General features: G+C 30.8%; 1 protein-coding gene across 1 annotated transcript; it reads right to left on the bottom strand.

The window, feature by feature from the left end:
• Nucleotides 1-3,073: 3,073 nt before the first annotated feature.
• Nucleotides 3,074-7,797, bottom strand: HELRODRAFT_62828 (hypothetical protein; the record flags this gene model as incomplete). The annotated part of the gene is made up of 3 exons (XM_009011228.1): nt 3,074-3,152; nt 5,712-5,817; nt 7,704-7,797. Coding segments are annotated over 3 exons (279 nt in total), but the record flags the coding sequence as incomplete, so codon positions are not given.
• Nucleotides 7,798-21,439: the final 13,642 nt, after the last annotated feature.

Genomic DNA, 21,439 nt, shown 5'->3' with positions numbered 1-21,439 from the left:
TTTCCAAGAAATTACAAAAAAAAATTAGCATCACCCAACCTGAATGTATTGGTCTTAATTACTCAAGATAAATGGCTATACTAACAAGTAAAAAATATTAACATTTGTGTATGTATACATATATATGCAGTAACAAACAAACAACAACAAACAAACAATTAAACAACAAACACACAATTAAACAACAAACACACAATTAAATAACGAACACACAATTATTTAACAACAACTACAGCAACAACAACAACAACAACAACAAAAAGAAAGATCTAATGCAAAATAACAACTCTGACTTACGTTCAAATCTCGACATAACGACATATGCAACGGCAATAATCTCGACTTAATAACAAAGCATACAACAACAATAATAAAAAACAACAACACTATGATAACAAACAACAACACTAATAGCAAACAACAATAATAATAACAAACAACAACACTATAATAACAAACAACAACACATGGTAACAAACAACAACACTAATGACAAACAACAACACTAATAACAAGCAACAACAATAATAACTAACAACGACAGCCAAATTAACAAATAATAACTAACTTCTCATTTATTATGTAAAAATAATCTATAAATAATAAACAAAAAAAACTAAAATTAGCACTGCCATTTATAGACCAAATTTAATGTATAATATGGTGACATTATGATGTGATGTGATACGGTGTGATGTGATGTGATTATCGTATGATGTGATTTTAAATAGTGTAAAAATAAATACACGTATATTATAAACAAACACACACACCAAACTTAAACAACATCACCTTTTTTTTAAAATACAAGAAAACATATAAGATCATATTCAAACCATTGACATATAAAAAATATATAAAACATACTAAACATTCAAAAACATACAAAACATACAAAAACATACAAAACACACAAAAAAATGAATATACAAGACATGTAATGTAACTGTGCCTTCCTGCAAATCAATACAACAACAAAAACACAAAAAGAAACATTGATTGACGACGGAGAATATTGCAGGCAACAAAAAATAATACAACGACATCGCAGTGCAGTGATAGCATGCTAAAATAAAAACACTGCTGAACAATAACCAACATTTATTACAATAAATCAACAACATCAAATCTCTATAGCTATAAAAAATAATAACCAACAACAACAACAACACATGTTAATAATTAAGTTTGGTGTCAAGCAACAACAAAAAGAATACAAATAACAACAGCAGCAACAACAATAACAACAAACTTTTATGAAACTGTAAAAACACAAGTAAAAAACACAACATGATGACAAACCTTAACAACAAAAACGACAAGATGTTGTAGATCAGTGCTCTCAAAAACGTATTACCGAGACAGATATTAAAATGATTATATTGTAGTTATTGTGATGTTGTTGCGTCTGTACTGTAAATAATTAAATTTTATTTAAATAAAATAAAATTTAAACAAATAAAATTTACAAAATACCCTTTCATTTTTCTTTTATCATAAATTATTTTAGGTAGGTCATCAATTTTTTTGCTTCTTTATTAATTTCATTGGCTTACAAAATCATAAATGATCAACTTTTGTTTTTTTGTGTAATGTTTTTGCGTAGCGTTTTAGACTGGGCGGTTTCATTTGATGTTTAGGTATTTTGCTTTGTAAATAATGACGTGAATTTTATTTTAAAAACCGCATTTTTGTCTTCAAAATAATTTATTAATTTTTTTCCATAACTGTTGTCAGCTGAAACCAAAAATGTATTTGTCTATGTAGAAATTTATTCTAGTGGCTTTGTAATTTTCAGTTTTTCCAAGCACATTTTTAGGTACGTTTATTCTTCTGCTGTTATTAACCTAGTTCACAACACATTACAAAAAGCTTAGGCGAACAACAACACAAAAAGCTGCTCCATCAACATAAATACAGCCTCACACATAAGACCAAATCATTGTAGTAAAAGGAGAACAATAACAAATCAAAGCCAATCACAATATTCAATTCAAATAAAAAATACTTCAGAAACAATTTGAATCATATTGCAACACAAAAACATAAATAACACAACAAAGGCATTCTATATACATAACCAAAACACTGAAGAACAGCACAAACATCACAGATATTACGAACAATAACATAGCATTCAACTACAACAGCAACATAACAACCAAACCAGAGCAAGTCAAAACAGTAATGATTACAAAAATAACAAAACCAGTAAACACACAACAACAATCATAACAACAACAACAATCACAACTCCAGCAAGAACAACAAACACACAAAAACAACAACAACCACACAACAACAACCACAAAAAAACAGCAGGCACAGAAGCAGCAGCATAAGAAGAAGAGCAGGAAGACAATAACAAATGATGCTGACCGCCCTGGACACGACCAGTTACAGGATGCATCCATCTTCACATTGTTGGCGTCACGTGATACAGATGACGTCGTGAATGAATTTAAATATACAAATAGTATTATCGGCTTTTGAAATAGTAGATAGTATCAATTTTACCCTCACGAAAAAATACACTATCAAATTTGTAAAAAACAAAAAATTTATTTTTTTATTAATTTTATTATTATTAATTATTATATTCTATTTTATTTTTTATATTAAAACATTTTTCTTTCTCGGTTTTTTATTTATTCATTTACTTATTTGTTTAATTTTGTACTACTGCCTTGCACGCTGTAACAGTTTCTGCGTCTGTCAGATCCTGATTTTTAAAGAATAATAAAAAAAGTTTTTATTTAAATTAATATGAAATACATTATGTACGTGCATGTATTTGCATGTTTATATTCATTTTCATTTCGTGCGCTAGAACTTGAAGATAACAAAACTATTGAAAGAGAGAAATTGGTTACATTAAATTATAATGTTATATTGAATTATAATTTTTGATTGTATTGTAATCTCGGATTTTATTGTAATGTCAGATTGTATTGTAATGTTATATTGAATTGTAATGGTTTTTTGTTCCTTATAAGTTAACGTAATAATATATATTGGAAATAAAACCATGCTTTGATAATATTTGTAGCGACTGCAACTAAAAATTTTTTTATTAATGTACATTATCACTACTGTTGCTGCTTCTGGTACACAGACACACACAAACAAACACATAGACAAACAAACAAACGCTTACACATTAATGTTTTACAGAGACGGCAAAATGTTAAAGTTGATGCCTTGTATTAATAAAATGGATTGATTTCATCTCATTTACAAACAATGCATTCCAAACAATTCAATTTGTTTCGCCTGTCTGCCCTACATGGGCAACCACTCAAAACGATGATATACAAACGCACGCCATTCACACTCGTACACACATTCACGCATATACACATGCATACGAATAAACAAACTACACACGTACACACATAGACAGATGCACACACGATACAAACACGTATTAGCATACATTTAGCCAGAAACTAGTCAAATTTGAAAATAAAATGATATTTTTCAATAATTGTGGGTATGATACTATGACAGTCTCAACCTTAACACACGAATACTCACAAACAAATGTACATATGTGTTTTCCCATATACATACAAAACAAACTCACTACACACAAAAAAATGTATACAAATGTTTAATTCTTTTATTCAGTCACCCATTTATCTACTGAGCCGATATTTATAAGGAACATACAAACATGAAGAAACGTTGAAAAGGCTCGGTAAGTTATGTGAACCGCTCAAAAATTGCCTCACAGCTACGCGTTTTGTTGTTGTTATGAAAATTTGATATTTTTTGACATTGTATTTATTTAAATTTTAGATCATTTTTTTATTTTAATTTTTAAAATCACCGATAACTTTTACACCGCTAATTAATTTATTGGACACGTTTGTTTTTAAAGCAAAGAACTTATTCGATCTGTTTAAAAAAAACATCAGATCAAACAGGCGATTAAGTTAGCCGTTGGCGATTTATTTGCATTGCATCATCATATTTTAATACACTAGCCTGTATTTAAAATTCCTACTAAACAACAAAAACCAGTGTGCAAATTTAAAAACTGTCCATTAAAATGAGAATAACTTCATGGGGGATGGCACTATTAAAACTTTCATTTCAGCTCCAAACTTTAGGAATTAAATTAAACACAATCCGTCACAGAGTGTTTGCGTTTTTATCTTTCATGCATTAGAGTGCCCGTACATAGCACACAGCCACCTTAAATTGCAATAAATTTAGATGAAAAACAAACGTGTGCACGCACACACACACACGTGCACACATAATAGCATAACATATATACTGCTTATTCCCGCTATAAGTCACATGGGATGATGACGTATGTCGTGACGTCATCGTACTTATCCGTGCGTTAATTCGAAATGCCGGAAAGAACGAAAAGTTAAATGTACTACATGCCGACTGAGTGGGTTGGACGATAAAGTGAAGTTTTTGAACGTTCGCATTGCATTCATACATCATGTTGTTGTTTTTGTTGTTTTTGTTCTTGATGTTTTTGTTTTTGTTGTTTTATGTGTAGTTTTTGTTGAAATTGTAACAGTGGTTATATTATTTTCGTTATTGCTGTTGTTCGAATGCTGCTGATTTTTGCTGTTGAAACCTGTTTTAATTCGTGATAGTTGAGGTTGTGATTGTTGCGACCTTACAATATTTCTCACTATATTTAATCTTATATTATTTTTTTTAAATTTTAAATTGTGTTTGAGTTTGGTCTTTTATTATACCAAACATAAAAACTTTCATTATACCAAACATAAAAAACTATATGAAAACATTAGAGGCAAGAGAGACAACAGAAAATTGTACCCGCTATCCATACTCCCTGAAAAGACACCGACATAAGATATACCCACATAACGTAATATGGATAACATATACAAACCTCAAGTAACATGCAACACAACATATGTTCCAAATAAACACGGAACCTACCGATTCTAAACAAAACATGCAGGATAAAATTTAAAATGTAGAAACATGACCTGAACACTCAGCATGACATTGCAACCTACAAGCTCTCGGATGAATACCAGGCCAACCACACATTGCATTGCTGATCATCGTGCCTTTTGGCAGGAATTGAATTGTAACAAAGAAAAAATACATTCATAACAATAATTTTGAAAATAAAAGTTTTTTTTTAATTTGTTTGGTAATGAAACAATAAAAAAAATGTTGTAACGATTAATTTGATTCGTATACTTTTATATTGAAACGCGGAAATAATGTTTTCATTTCATAATAATTTTTATTTCTCGTTTCATTTTTACAGTTTTAAGTGAAGAAGCTTCTTTTTGTTTTTACTTGAAAAATGTGAGTTAAGCTTTTTGGGTGGGTAATCGAATTTCAACACCGGCGAAAAATTAATTAATTAATTCACGCAAACTTAATCTGTCGTTAATAACCAATTTACATAGTAATTAATTTCTATTTTTACGGTGTAAAATCATTGAGAAAACTTGAAAAAAAAGTGCTTGTTACCTAAATGTACGATTATATTCCAACCGCAAGATAAAACCTCCTCGTTTAACGCATTAGTGGAAAAAACATTCATCAAGAAACATTTCTTTGTGGCACACGTGTGGACACACAAGCATTTATTTATAGCTTACAAGTACGTGAATTGTAAAAACATTAATTTGAATCCCGGACGCGCACAGTCGCACACACTTACACTCCCTCAAAGAATTTTTAATAATCACACACACACACACACACACACACACACACACACACACACACACACACACACACACATGCATACATATATACATGCACACAAACCGCATATTAGTAACGAGCACAGACACACCACTTTTAATCACACACACATACTACATAAAAACGCATACACGCACCCAAACACAACCCATTGTTTAATCTCTCGCTCACACACGCACACACACACACATTTGCACAGAAGCCCAGATGTTTGTAGGCAAGCCATAAAGTAGAAGTGGAAATGTAATAGTAGGTTTCTGTACAAGTAATTTGGAGGTGGATTGATTTATGTGTCTAGAACGTAAGCGTGAACTCCATAAAAAGCATCTTAATCAACATGTCAATTGATACCACATAGAAGAGATTAATTTCTTAACGGCATCCAACAAACTTGAAAAACAAAATGCCTGCTGCAAATTTATCACTTTAAAACATAACAAATTTAATGGATAAAATCATTTTGGATTTTGCGATAATTATCATTAAAATAGATTATATTTCATTCCGTAGGATGACACTGTTGATAACAAAATTTTTACATCAGCTGGCTCCTTAATTTTACAATTTTACTGATTATCGTTGAAACAAGAACATCAAAAATAATTTTTTTTAAATTTATAATTACCATGAGACTAAATTTCACATAAATAACAAATGGCGGCATTCGCTATGACGCTCTGGGCTTTCCCTGTCACTTGGCAAACCGATTTATTGTCGGTTCACTTGTTCATCGTTGACGAACACGCGAACACATCTGACGTCATACAAGACAACAACTACTAACCAACATTAGGTAGTAGTCGTCTTACAATTATGTTATAACAAGATAGAAAACTGAACATTAACATTAGAGGACGTCATGTAATGCTTAGAAAGTTGAAATTGGTTTTATTACTACTCATATTTAAAATAAATAAAACTAAGTAAATAAGAAGGTATAAAGATATTGGTCATGCATGTCAATAAAGACATTATACCCTGATTAATTAGAAAAAACTCGCGACAATACATAGCGTGGTTGTCAACCTAGTTCTCTTCAATTATTTTTTCCTGACTGACCAACCATTTTTTATATATCTTTTTTCGTAATGTTACTATTACACGACATCAAAGATTTTTGAATTTTTTTTTTTGAAAACAACAAAACGTTCGATAAGATGATTGAAAAGTTTGTTTTTTGTTATAAAATTCAAATAAGATTAATTTTTGAAAATTGGACACAGGTACTTTTTAATTATATTTATTTTTCTTGGTTCAATGTTGGCTCTAATTACATTTTTTGCGTTTCAAGAACAACTTTCATGTGAACAATTTTTTTTTAAATTAAAGAACATAATTCGTTTAATAATACAATTCCCAACAAAACAGCGATAAAACTAATAGTTAAAAACATTGAAAAAAAATATGAAAAATAATTTCCTTTGAAAACAAAAACACAAAATGAATGTCGAAAGAACTTTTTCCGAGCAAATTGTTTGCAAATGGAAAAACACCACAAACAAACCATAATAACGATGGATGACATGAAACATTCGCGAACATGGAATATATATTTTCACTCACTCACTCGCTCGCTCGCTCACTCATTCACTTGCTCACTCATTCACTCGTTCACTCTTGCACTCATTTATCCTATCATCATTCAATCTCTTTATTTTTCATTTGTTTCCTCGTGTCTTTGTTGATATTATCTTTCGTACATTTGTTTACCTATTGATTTCTTCATTTGTTTGCTCAAAAATTTCATTTGAACAACTTTCTCCTCCGTCGTGTCATTCATTCTTCCAATTAATAACCCACAAGTCTAAACGCCAGGAGCCCACGGAAACATTTGCATCATGTTGGATTAACAGAATACACGTATCTAAACAAACAGGAAGAACAGACATAAACACGAACAAAGGAAATTAATTGCATTTATTTGTGTTATTTTCAAAGTATAAATTAATATTATGAAGTTTCGCAAACATGAGCACCACAACACATACACACACACACCATACTACACACACACATACACACACAAAGACACACTAGCTCACACATACACACACACGCACATATTTGCACACATTTTTATATAGATGTAAACAGACGGCGGCATATTGTGACACGAGACACAAAACAAAAGCCCGCCACATCCTCAACGCCTGAAATCTACTTCCGTCGCAGCTTACAGACACGCGTACGCTTCCGGTAGATTACGTGTCACGTGATAGAAAAATTATAATCATCATTGTTGTTATTGTTGTTCTCATTTTTACTTTATTATTATTATTATTGTCACTATTATAGTGGCTGTTTTTGTTGTTTTATGTTATTATTTTTATATTTATTTATAATATTCTAATGATTGAGCATGCGTGGATTATATTATAAGCGATGGACTGAGTGGAGCGATGTGAGGGCATTCTCTTACGCAGTCCTTTGAAATTGTTCAATGAGATCGCTCCATTCAATTGCTACCGTATTACATGTTCTCTCCCTTTTTCGCTTCTCTAAAGGTGTCAGTCCTTCTATGTGTTTGTCTGTCCGTCTGTCTGTCTGTTTGTGTAGGTGACTATGTTTGTCTGTATATATGGCTGCGAGTCTGTCTATATGTTTGTGAATATTTCTGTGATATGGCATCTTATGTTGTGTGTGCGATGTGTGTGTGTGTATGTGTGTGTGCGTGTGTGTGTGTGTGTGTTCACGCGTCTTTTGTTAGGTTGTGATGTAATTAATGTAATTTAATTGCGTCTATTTCCCACGCGTCGTTCATCTTTTTTCTGCGCTCTTTATCAAATTGATTGTTTGCTTGTTTGAGGTTTTGTAACACTTCAATTTGAGTGAGATTATTAAACTTTAACTAGTTTTCAATACGGTTTTTTTTATTGAAGAGATTCATCATAATGTTTATCTCCCCATTTGAACATTGGACTTTGATGAGATGAAGTCGGCAAACAGACAGGCAGCAAACAATATATCATGAAGTGATGTGATGTACGGTAATGAAGTGTGCAATGTCATAAAACGTTATCACTCTATGTAGGCTATATTTGTTGTTACAGTGTTGTGTTTTGGTTATTTGTTGTTGTAGGTAGTTGTATGCTATGGTTGCTTGTTGTGTTTTGTAGTTGTGCGAAATGTGGTGGCGTTGTGGCATGAGAATTTTTGATCCAGTTACAGTAATAGTCCGTGAATGGTTCTCCAACATTAACAAACGTCGTTGATGTGATGGGATTATAAATAATTAAAACTTCCCCGACATCATTCAAATAACTGATGTTTTTCTCTAGTTATAATCATTAACATCAATCTTGTCAATTTATTGATGCCGACAGAGTTGTTGATCCCGTGTATAGAAACAATATTTTTTAGAATTTTTTTTTTATTATTGTCAACGTTCTTGGTGTCTTGGTGGTTCGCCGAATTATTGAACAAAGCCGGCGTCTATATTTTCTTCAAAATAGTTGATGTAACCAATGTTGATGACATCACTGATGTTATTTATAGCAAGCACAGATGTTATTTTTAGTAGTTCTGATATTGTAGTTGTGCAGATGTACACTAACTTTTCTGTTCCATTTTCCAACAACATTGTATCCATCCAAGCTCTTAGATGTTGCGGTAAAAAGTGATGGCACATTATGGGCATAAAACAAATTTTTTCGACATGCATATTTCATAATATTAGTTTTTGACCGTTGTATGTTTTTGCTACTTTCGAGTTGTATGTTTTGTATATGTTTGTTTTGTATGTGTTTGTTTTGTGTATGTTTGTTTTGTATATGTTTTTGGATTGGTATATCTTTATTTTTGCAATTGTTGTTTTATTGGTGCAATTATTTAGTTTATATGTTTGAGATGATAATACTTGTTTTTGTTGATGTTTCTTACATCAATTAAACCAAGTGTTAGTGATGTCGTTCATGTTGCATTTGTTGACGTATGTAGCGGTTGTTGTTCGAATTGTTGTGATTAACGGCGTTGTTGTGGCTGTATAATGTTGAAGTTGATGTTGATTTTGTTGATGTTAAATGTTGAAGTTGTTGTTGTTAATGTCTTTCAACGTTGTTCTTGAAGTTTAGGAAGTTTTGCTAGAAATGGTTTTTGTTGGATTTTTTTTGTTGATGTTGTCGATGACGTTGTTGTTGTTGTTGATGTTGTTGTTGTTGTTTTGTTCTGTTCTGTTTGTTGTTGTTGTGTTTGTGGTTGTGGTTGTTGACGTCATAAATACTTTATGTCGTTGTAGAGTTTTATAACGTTGTTGCATTTTATGATGTCGTACGTTTGAGTGCCAATTGATGGTGCTTGATAGGCTGATAGCAGTGCTGGAGTGGGTGCTTATGATGACGATGACGACGCTGATGCCATGTGGCGGGATGACGTTACGATGTGATGATGTCACGATGTGATGATGTCACGATGTGATGATGTCACGATGTGATGATGTCACGATGTGATAATGATGTAGTAGATAAATGTGATGGCGATGATGGCAATGTTAATGCAATGATGTTTCAGTGTTATATGTTAATGTGATCTGACGATATGTTAATGTGATGATGATGATGTAATGTGATGATGATGATAGTTTTTTTGAATAACATATCGTCGCGTAATTATATGACTATGTGATAGCACGTTGATGTTATTGTTTAAATCAAAACATGTAAAAACGAAATGTTTTTTGTAGTATAATCACATTACAACGTTATTATATATTAATGTTAATGTAATGCTGTATAATGAAACGACTGCAAGTTAATTTGACAATGAGATGATGGCACGAAAATATAGAGATGCGATACGCTTGTTTAGCTTTCTCATGAGTATCTGATATGAGGATGGCATGATTGTAATATGATACTATTCCATGTGACAATGTGATGATGACTTTAATGATTACACCAGTGAGTACACGATGTCTCCATGTTTTTCCCATTAAAAACGACGATCGATGATGTCATTTTTATGTCCTCAGTTGATAATAACATTGGAATGACTTGGAATATATAAGGTATATAACTATATACGCTAGAATTTAACTAAGAAAACAGTTTTTAAACAACTAATTACCAGAAATACTCCTTAAAAGATAAAAATTTGTAGTAGTTTTGAGGTAATGTAGTAACAGTAATAAGAGAATTAGAAAAAAATAGCCCTGAGTTTACTAAACATTTTCCTACATTGTGTTTTTCGCAAGTAGAATTTGCCATACTCTGTTGTGAAACATTTTTATGAGAGCAATTTTCATTTTTCCGCATGTGCACGCATAGGTCTTTGAATTTTTACGTTTTGTTTATGTTACTCTTTCTATTTCTATTTTGCTGTTTTGTGAATGGTCTGCTGTTTGTTTTTTTGTTGGTTTTTTTTATTTTTGGTTTGTTCTCGCGTAGGTTTTGATTTTTTTGCATCCCGGGAAATTAAATAATCGACCTTCTTAGCTGGCTCGATCATGCAACCAAGATCAAGGAAGTTGTATTAGCACAACTCTCCTGCTACATCATTTCCTCCCTCTTTCTCTTCTATTCTCTTATTCTCTTCTTTTGAGTTCACGTTTTTGTGCTCCTGTATTTTTTCAACAACAGTGGGTTTTTGAACTGTTCCGTAGTTTGAGACGGTAAAGTATTTGCAGTTTCTTATTTCAAGTCTAGAATTTCTAATTATTTTATTTTTAAAATAAGATCTGTGAAATAAATAATTGAAACAACTTTTAAATTGGATGAAAGTGGTCAAAATGTTTTAAAAATAAATTCACGGGAATAAAATTTTATAATTTAAAAATAATAAATTACTTACTTCATATTATAAGGAACCATGATATATAGCGATGTTAATGATAATGACAACTCTTATTATTGAATTATTGATGACATAACAACAATCCTAATCGTGACGTCACAACTACGTGTACAACATCGCTGCTCAGGCAATCAATACATTCTCACCTAAAACATTCTTCATTATTAATGATTCACCTTCTCTATTGCAGCTACTTCTTCTACTACTACTACTTTTATTGCTACTATTACTACTGCTCATGCTGTTGACGCAACTATTACTACTACTATTACTACTACTGCTGCTGCTTCAACTACTACTATTAATAATAATAATATCTATTTTATGATTTGGCTCTAACTTTGCAATTTCAAGTCATAATTTGTATTGTGTTTTAAAGCATTGTATCATATTTTATTGTTATTGCCTCAGTGCCATGACCACTGTTGCAGTCATTACGATCATTGTTGACCCATTTTTCATCGTCATCGTCGTCGTCATCATCATTAATCAACACATTTGTTTCCTTGTTTTACTTTCCGTACGAAAAAAATGGATCGCAGGCGAACATATTCACGGGCGGATGAATTGTTGGATGGATATAAGAAGGGATGAATAATAAGTTAGATAGATGCAGGTATTGAAAAATGAACGAATGAAACAATAAAAGAAAGGTCGATTGACGGATTCGTGGATAGATTGATAAATGAATCAGTTAATTTTTTGATAAAAAGCTTGTAACAGAAAAAAAAATACAACTGATATCAATTCAGAGGTGAATGAATGCATGCCAAGTTGCCTAAATACATTTAAACAAGGAATGAATGCATGCATGAAAATCACCTGAGTGCATGCATGGGCGTATGAATGCATGGGAACTCATCTTGGAGTGGCGGAGTTGGAACATATGAGTTGCATGCCATGAGACGTGAGGGCTGTTTCGATGAAGATTGATTACAGCGCGGAATCATACATATCGTCGTCACCATCAATGTTATCCTTCTCATCTTCATCATCGTCTTCATAATAATTATTATCTCTCTATTACGATTTTTGTTCTTTTTATTTAATAATATTTTTTTAGCTATTATTGATTTTATGATTTGTTGCAAATTCATCAATGCTATCAATTAAAAAAAACGTCGAGGGCCAAGCTATGTTTTGCACTGGCATCCAGATATCAGTTATGCCATTGCATTTTTATTTTTTAGCTGAACACTCTTAGTTAATAATATTTTTGTTATTTGGTCATCATGTTCATCACAATGTCAAATGAACAACGGAATATTTCGAAACAAAGTTAGAAGAGTGGGGTGAGGCTGGGTGGAAGGCAAAAAATTTAATGAGGAGTGCCTATGCTGATGCTTAGTTTAATGATGCTGGTGATTAACTGCGTGATTAATGATTTAGATGATGATGAGGATGATGAGGATGGTGGAGAAGATGATGATGATGATGAAGACAGTGTCTGGGATGACGATGATGATGTAAAATTGTATAGAGATGACAGTTGTTTATATTTTTGAAGATACAATTTGAAATTTTCACTGCAATTTGAAAGAAACAACTTCCAGTACTTTAGACAAATTATAATTCCACCATAGTTTACAATCACAACCACACAATCACATAAACACATGAATACAAACAAACGTTTAATTGGGAATCGTATAGAAACGAACACATGAAAGCAAACAACCAAATAAATGGAAGCGAACAAACAAATACAAGCAAGCACACAGAGAAATATTAATTACTTACAAGAGTGAATTATTGTAGGGGCTATTAATCAAACGGATTTTTATTTTACCGCTACTACCGGGACAGGCCTTGAAAATGCAGAATATTTTGTGTGGACTTGGGAGAGTAAATGCTTCTTTTTATTTTACTTTTCAAAGATTTCAACGTGATGCAATTATATCTATAATCTTATATGTTATCACACACACACACAACACACACACGCACACGCACAACACACACACGCACAACACACACACGCACAACACTCTCAACTAATTGTACATCTGTATAATTATTTTTTGATACAATTTTACAAATAATAACATGACAACAGCACTGTTGATCTTGCTTAAATTATCATGACGTGCCCAAAAAACAACGTTTCAAATGATGCATACATACGTACGCTGCAACGAACACCGGCCTGATAAAAGAGTGTGTGTGTGTGTGCGTGTGTGCGTGTGTGTGCGTGTGTGTGCGTGTGTGCGTGTGTGCGTGTGTGTGTTGTTAATATAATGCGCACACGGGCAATAATGACGTGCAAGCATAGAAGATGATGTAGAGAAGTGGAATGCTGCACTGTTAACCCAAATTATAAGAGAACAACATTGCTCGTTACTCTGGGAACACCTCGCAAAATTATTCCGCAATATGATATGAGCTTCTATTTGCCGGTCTGTGCCATTGTGTTTGTGTGTGTAAGTGTTTAAGCCTGAGTGTAAAAGTTTGAGTGTGTTTGTGTAAGTGGTAAACATGTGTGTGTGTGTAAGTGTGTGTGTGTGTGTGTGTGGTGTGTGTGTGTAGTGTGTACGTGTGTGTGTGAGTGAATGTGTTAGTGGAAACTCTTAGTGTATGTATTTTGTGTATGTTGGTGGTTTCTGCTTGCACGCTTGTTTGCGTGTGTTTATTGTATATTGCACGTGTATGTGTCTAATAAGAATTCCTTCTAATTTACTCATCACACACTGTGTATCTGAATTTCTATAAACTAACTTGTATATAATTTTATATTGTATTCATTAATGTGTGATAAACTTGATAAAACCACACATTAAAAATGAAAAATTATAATTTCACAACAGATTATTAAATGTATTATATCAGTGTTATAGTGACAAATTTATTTATTCGTGAAATTTATTTTTAAAATCTATCACAAATGAATCAAATATTGAAATGTCTTACAAAAAACAACAACGAGCAAGCAAAGAAGCAAATAGACACCGTGTGAAATTTTTGCAATTTTGTAGTGTTGAGTGCAAATGAAACAAATAATTTCTGCTGTTTTTATTAAATTTTTGTCTATTTATATTTAGAAAAAAAAACAAATTAGTAAACTATTTGAGATGTTGTTTTGATTAATTTTACGTATTTAGACGTTTAGTTAATATAAATTATTTATTAATAAAAAATCGAAATAAATTATAAACATAAGCAGGATATTTAGTTAGCTACAATAAAAGATAATTAATTTTATGATGGTTAAAAAATTATATTATTTTTGATTAACGCATTTTACGGTTGCTCGTCAAATCTGCAACGCTGATTTATTTTAATTATAATTTGAAATATGATTCATTCTTTATTAATAAGATTTTTTTTATCTATTTTTGGTTTTCGGTCAACAAATTATTTTAAAATTATAAAATGATAAATAAAATTTTAATTTAAAAATCGGGAAACTAAAACAGTTGTAAAAAGAAGATTTGAAAAGTCAATTGTTAAATATGTTCAATTTATTTATCTCTGAAAAAAAGTTTCATATGAGAAATATTAACAATTTATATTTTCGAATTTCTCAAAATTTCTCGAATTTTGAAAAAAAAATTTTAAATTAATTTTTGAAAAAAATGTTTTTGTTAAATGTTCAGGCAAATGGATACATATTTTTTAACATTGATTTATTTTTCAACAGTTTGCTTTAACTTCAATGAATAAACTCTGTGAAATAATATACACCTGTGTCAAAAAATTAAAATTTATTATTAATACTACATGTTAAACTGTTTAGCTGTTGTTGTTGTTTTTTTTATTTTAGCCATTGTTAATATTTTGAGTTAAAATTAAGAAAAAAATAGCTAACAAAAATAATTAGTTTCGATCTGCAAACAATAGAAAAAAAGAAATTTTTAAATACAAGAACAAAAAGAAAAATATTTTTGAGAAATGTCTCACTGGAATGCGACAATGTACCTTAAATAAAATTTATGTATGGAAAAACATTCCTTCAGAGTACACAAGTTTGTCTGTATTATTCTGTGTGTATGGTCATGCGTTTTTATGTGTGTTGTATATTTATATATTTATAAAGATATGAATGTGTGTGTGTGTGGATAATGTTTATGTATATATATATATATATATATATATATATATATATATATATATATATATATATATATATATATATATATACATCTAATTTTATACCTACCGAACTTTTAGTTTTTGAAAGTTTACAATTTAACATTTCAACATTTCTAACAGTAATTTCGTAATTATTATCCAACTTATTTAAATTAATTAGAAAATCGTTAATGTTCATGGTGAAACGGTAGGAGTTGTACCAGAAATTAAATCTTCCCACTCTCTTTTAGCAGAATTGTATCTAGAATTTTTGCGACGTCGATCCTTTCGTGGGTGGCCCTGAAGAAATCCAAGCATGGTACACCTTCGATTAGGCAGCAGTCTGGAGTAGTCACAAATTTTTTTCAACGTGGTCAAGGCAACCAGGGTGGACCGTGTCGACTGCGATAACATTTGAACTTCCTCTGACGACAAAAAAGAGGTGTAAATTTAATCCTGCTTCTCTGAATTCATTGCTCATCATCTCTCTGTGTGTTTTCTCTTATCCTGTTGCATCTTTTTGTCGAGTTTTAATGATGGGATCCTCATACAACAACTTTAAGGTTTTAATTGTTTTTAGCAACTGGCTTTAGTGAGTCCAGTCGAACAATGACCACGGCTCCAATAAACTATTCATTATAGGTGTACCAGTTAGAATGACTCTGTAATTGCCATTCAAGTGGTGTAAAGGAATAAAAAAAATAATTAATATAAAACAGTTAAAAACAACAAAATATATTGAAAATAACAAAAAAGAAATAAAAGCCCTTAAACTAAAACTAAGCAAATTAAATGAAACTTGTACGACAGCACATACAGTTCCAGACCGTACGCGTGTTAGCAAAGAAAATCGTAATACACAATGGTCGACAAACCTCTGGTCTGAAGCTGTAAACTCACCTGTTGAAAATACTGAACTACCATTTACACTGTTTAGTAGAAACAAATAAAAACTACGTTTAAATAATATCGATATAACCACCTAAAACAAAAAATTACATCATAAAATAGTTGGAAAAAATCTGAACACATTAAGTTAAAAGCTAGCAAAATATCAAAATTTTACCTTTATCTTGGCAATGTTGCTGAATGTGCAAAAGATGATGTAATTAAAGAATTAAAATCTAACAATATTAATGTGCTGTCATGCAACCCAGTTTTCAAGAAAGATCAGAACGAAGGGAAAAATTAGATGAGAACAACAAAGCAACATCGTTCAGAATTTTCGTTGAGATTAACGACCTAGATGAAATCAGAGATCCAAACATTTGACCATCAGGCGTTATTTTACGAGTTTGGATTTTTACAAATCAACCGCTGAGCCGGAGAGAGATTCACCTCAATATACCAGCTTTGAATGACGACCTAATAACAAATTTGACCTTCGAATTAAACAACGATTTTGTCTTTAATAATTAATTAGCTAAAATTTAATTTCATTTAAATTTATTTAAACAACGATTCATTAGATGAATTACAATTCACTTATTATGTAGCTTAGTTTAAATAGAACAGTTGATTTGCAATCGAGATCGGTAAGCAAATTAATAATATCGTAGTATTATTTGTTTCATGGTCTTTAATAATTAATTAGCTAAAATTTAATTTCATTTAAATTGACAAATATTAACAATTCACGCTATATTATCAGAACATTAAAGAGTTATTTTAAGTTACACGGTGGCCGAGCCCACAAGAATTAATTTTCTTTTTCTGATATCAAAATCATTCATACCTTTTGTTTTGTTTAATTGAATAAAAATGATTTGGTTTCATTTTGATTTTTGATATATGCAGTAATTCATGAAATCTACCGAAATTCTAGCTTTGGATAGTTTTTTATTACATTTCTCATTATTTCGAACCAAATTATTGTCGTCATTATTTATTTTATTAACGTTAAAATAGTATTCAGTTTTCCAATTCATCACCAGTGTATATGACCTATTTCGATTCTTCATTCATCTTCAGCACTTGTTGCAGTTTCATACTTGTTTTAATAATTTTAATACTTGTTGCAATTTATATAGGGAATTTGTATAGCTCAGGCCTTTGTTCCAGTGATTTGATAAGTGACTTTGTTAATTTATCTGTCTTCTTTACTAATTGATATGGATTCTCTGTTCAAGCTGGTTACTTTTGTGTTACGTTTTAATTCTTCGGTGTTATGTTTTATCGCTTTTGTGTTATATAAATTTATATGTTTGTATGAATGTGTATGTGTTTGCGTGTATGTATAAAGTTATGGTTGCGTGTCTGTGAAAAGTGTGGGCTTATTATTCGTTCCCTTTTAAGGTGCATTTGCATAAATGCTACATGCTGTGAATGAGTTTGTATGATTTTATTTATATGTGTGTATGTTTGTGTGTTTGTGTGGTGTGTGTGGCAAGGTGTAAGTGTGTTTAATGAGCTATGTTTGTTTATTTTGTCTGTTTGTGTGTTTTGGGTGCGTGTTTGTCTGCGTGTGTTTGTAGATGTTGCTTAGAATTTTTGTGTTTAATTTTGAATTTTAAAAAAAGATAAACCTGAAACTTCACGTTTGTATGACAACGTAATGAATGGTGATGATGATGAAGATGATGATGAAGATGATGATGAAGATGATGAGATGATGATGATGATGATGATGATGGTGATGATGATGATGATAATGATGATGATGATCATGATCATGATCATGATGATAGTATAATAATAATAATAATAATGCTGGTGGTGTTAATGTTGATGATGAGGGTTATGGTAGTAGTAGCGATGATGACGATGATAAACAATATATATACACATACACACATATAGTATATATATATATATATGCGATACCTTTGGACCAATTGTTTATATCGATACATTTATTTGCCCGCATACATTGGTCAATAATATCACTTTCTCACGAAATTAAGCGGAAGCTATCGAGACATGTGAACATGGCAGAAACATAACAACAACAAAAACAACAACAACAACAACAATAATAACAATAATAATAATAGAATAAAGAAGCAAATAAAAATAATTAGTAATCAGTATTATGCTTTATCACCACTATTGATATTAGTATATTTATTATTATTATTAATATTATTATCATGATTAGCATAATTTTTAGCCAACATCCGTTCTTTAATCATCGCTAATTATCATAATTTTTCTCACTATAACATCCGGATACGTTCGTAATCGCCGTTATGCTTATTATCATTCTTAATATCATTGAAAGCATCTCAGCCATCATCACCATCATCTCGTTACGTTGCATATTCGCTATCATCATTTTGTTATCAGTTTTCATAATCTTGTCTTTTTTTATACAATAATATCATTATCGTTATCACCAGACTATCATCATTTTTTGATATATATATCATCATTATCATCATCTTATTATTTATATTATCATCGTTGTCGTCGTTGTCGTAATTGCCATCATCATCACCATCATCATCATCATCATCACTGACTTCCTCTTTTTATACATATCATCACCACTACATGTCGAAATTATATCACATTTTCTTATTCTCATTGAAGCTATCATCATCATTATCATTCCGGCTGCTTTCTTTATCACCTTTCTAGGTGAAAATAATACCCTATGAAAAGTTTCACTCCAAATTTTTCATCACAATCTTTCTTGTAGTGCAAACAATAACTTGAAAAATGTTTCCAAGTTGGTTTATTTTTTCGCCATCATTATCTTTCTTTCCATTATAACTTATGAGCAATGAACGAATGACATGTGTCAACAACTAACACTACTGCTACTACCACATCCGCTCTTCAATTCAACTACAATTGCTTATTTTTCTATCATTCACATTTGTCACGAAATTGCTTTTTGTTTCTCTACCTTTATTCATCTTTCTCTCTCTCTCTCTCTCTCTCCCTCTTTCTCATTTGATCGGTCTCTTTTTTTCATTTTTACAGCTTTTTATATTTATATTTTTCTTTTATGAACAGCAATCCGATTTAAATTCTTTTTTGTTTATTTATTCCAGCTTTAAATTCTTCTTTTTCTTCTTTTCAGTTCATATATGGCTACTTCTTATGACTATTTTTACATTTCCGTTTTTCCGTGTAGACGTCAGCATCTCTCGGCCACAATTACAACACGAGCGACAATTTATTGCATCAGTTACACACCGATAGATATAAATATTATTTTTCTTCGGCGTTTCAAACCGGCAGCTATGTTTGTATTGCAATCAGAAAATAAACAACGAACAATCAAGAAACATTTTTCGAAATGTTCATTCATTCGAGAATAAACTCATGTAGCTGAATTTGTTTGCCATTATTTCATTTATAGACGTATTTTTTATTTTTTCTTGCAATGTTTTTCTGGTGTTATTTAAGAAGTTTTTCATGTTAATTTGATGTTTTGAAAAAAAAACGTAATTAAAAGCATATATTTTAAACAACTAATCATTCAAATTATTAAAATTAAAATTGTAAAATTTCAACGAGAGCATTTTAAAATGAGCATGAATTGTGTTTTTAATTGATTCAACAGCAAAATATTTCTGCTAATTCTTTCAAATGTTGAATTTATTGAAACTTTTGGTCCAATTTCACAAGGAGTTGAAAATTTTCATTCACCTCATCTGCTGATGAGATTGCGCTAATAATTATAACTTATCATTTATAATGCTTTATGAGAAAATTAGTAAACTAATTCAATTGTGATAAAAAAAAGTTAGCTAAAACAAAAATGGCATCGTTTTAAAAAACGAATTTTGTATTTTTCCCAATGCAGAAAGTTCGAAACAAATTTATTTTTGTGAGTAAAAAGGATAATTTGACAAAGCAAAAAATAATTGGCAAAGCTTGCGTCTATTTGCAATTTGATACACGTGAATGACGCGGTATGGAACACCGCTGACTCGTTCTTTTTTTGGTTGCTGCTTTTTTGCTTTAATGTTTGGGTTTGTTTTGTTTTTGTTATCTGCTGTGTATTTTTTGTATATTTATATTTTGATTATCGTTTATCTTCTTTTTCAATAATTTTGTTTAAACTTTTTGTTGCACTTTAAATAAATACAAAAATATATAAATAAATATATATATATATATATATATATATATATATTATTGTGTGAAAAAGAATAGGAAGAAATAGAATAAGGTGTGAAAACGCTATTAATTACAATAAATGGAGTGATGATGAAGAAGAAGAAAAAGATGATGATGAGGAGGAGGAAGAAGATGGTGATAATGACAATGACAATGGCAGAAATTCAACTAATATGTTGAATGATGACTGCAACGTGATAAATGATACAGGCGTTTGCAGCAGTCGTTATAAACGGCAGCATTATTATAATGGTCGCAATAAAGTAAGTAAGACTAATGGTGGAATTCAAAAATAATGGTGATATTTATGGTGAAAATGACGCCAATATTAACAAACGATAATAAATAAGATGAAATGTAATGCTAGTAATAAATTTAATAACTTAATAAATCGTTTGAAACAGCATTTTTTTAACTGAAAAAAATGGATATAGAAATTAGCAGAAATGTAACAAAATACTAGCCACACATAGACATAATAGAAATATAAAAGTCAACGCTGTAGATAGATACAAATGATTGGCAACAAGTTTTACAAACTTGAAAATCACTAAACTTTCATAAAAAAAATTAAAAACATTTAGAAAATAGCCAAATATAAATACAAATTAAAGCAATATAAATTATCCGGCAAAACAAGTCACCGTCCAAAACAACGTAAATTGACCCGATTTATACATACGCAAACAAATGGAAGACATCCACAATTAAATGAGCAGATATAGAGATACAGAGAAAAAAGGCGACAGACATGATGAGGCAGACTCGACGACCAGCCACACTCCAT

The sequence above is a fragment of the Helobdella robusta genome, assembly GCF_000326865.2.
Source record: "Helobdella robusta unplaced genomic scaffold HELROscaffold_1, whole genome shotgun sequence".
Taxonomy (NCBI): domain Eukaryota; kingdom Metazoa; phylum Annelida; class Clitellata; order Rhynchobdellida; family Glossiphoniidae; genus Helobdella; species Helobdella robusta.
Note: the sequence above shows the minus strand (reverse complement) of the source record. Positions and strands in the feature narration are given on the sequence as shown.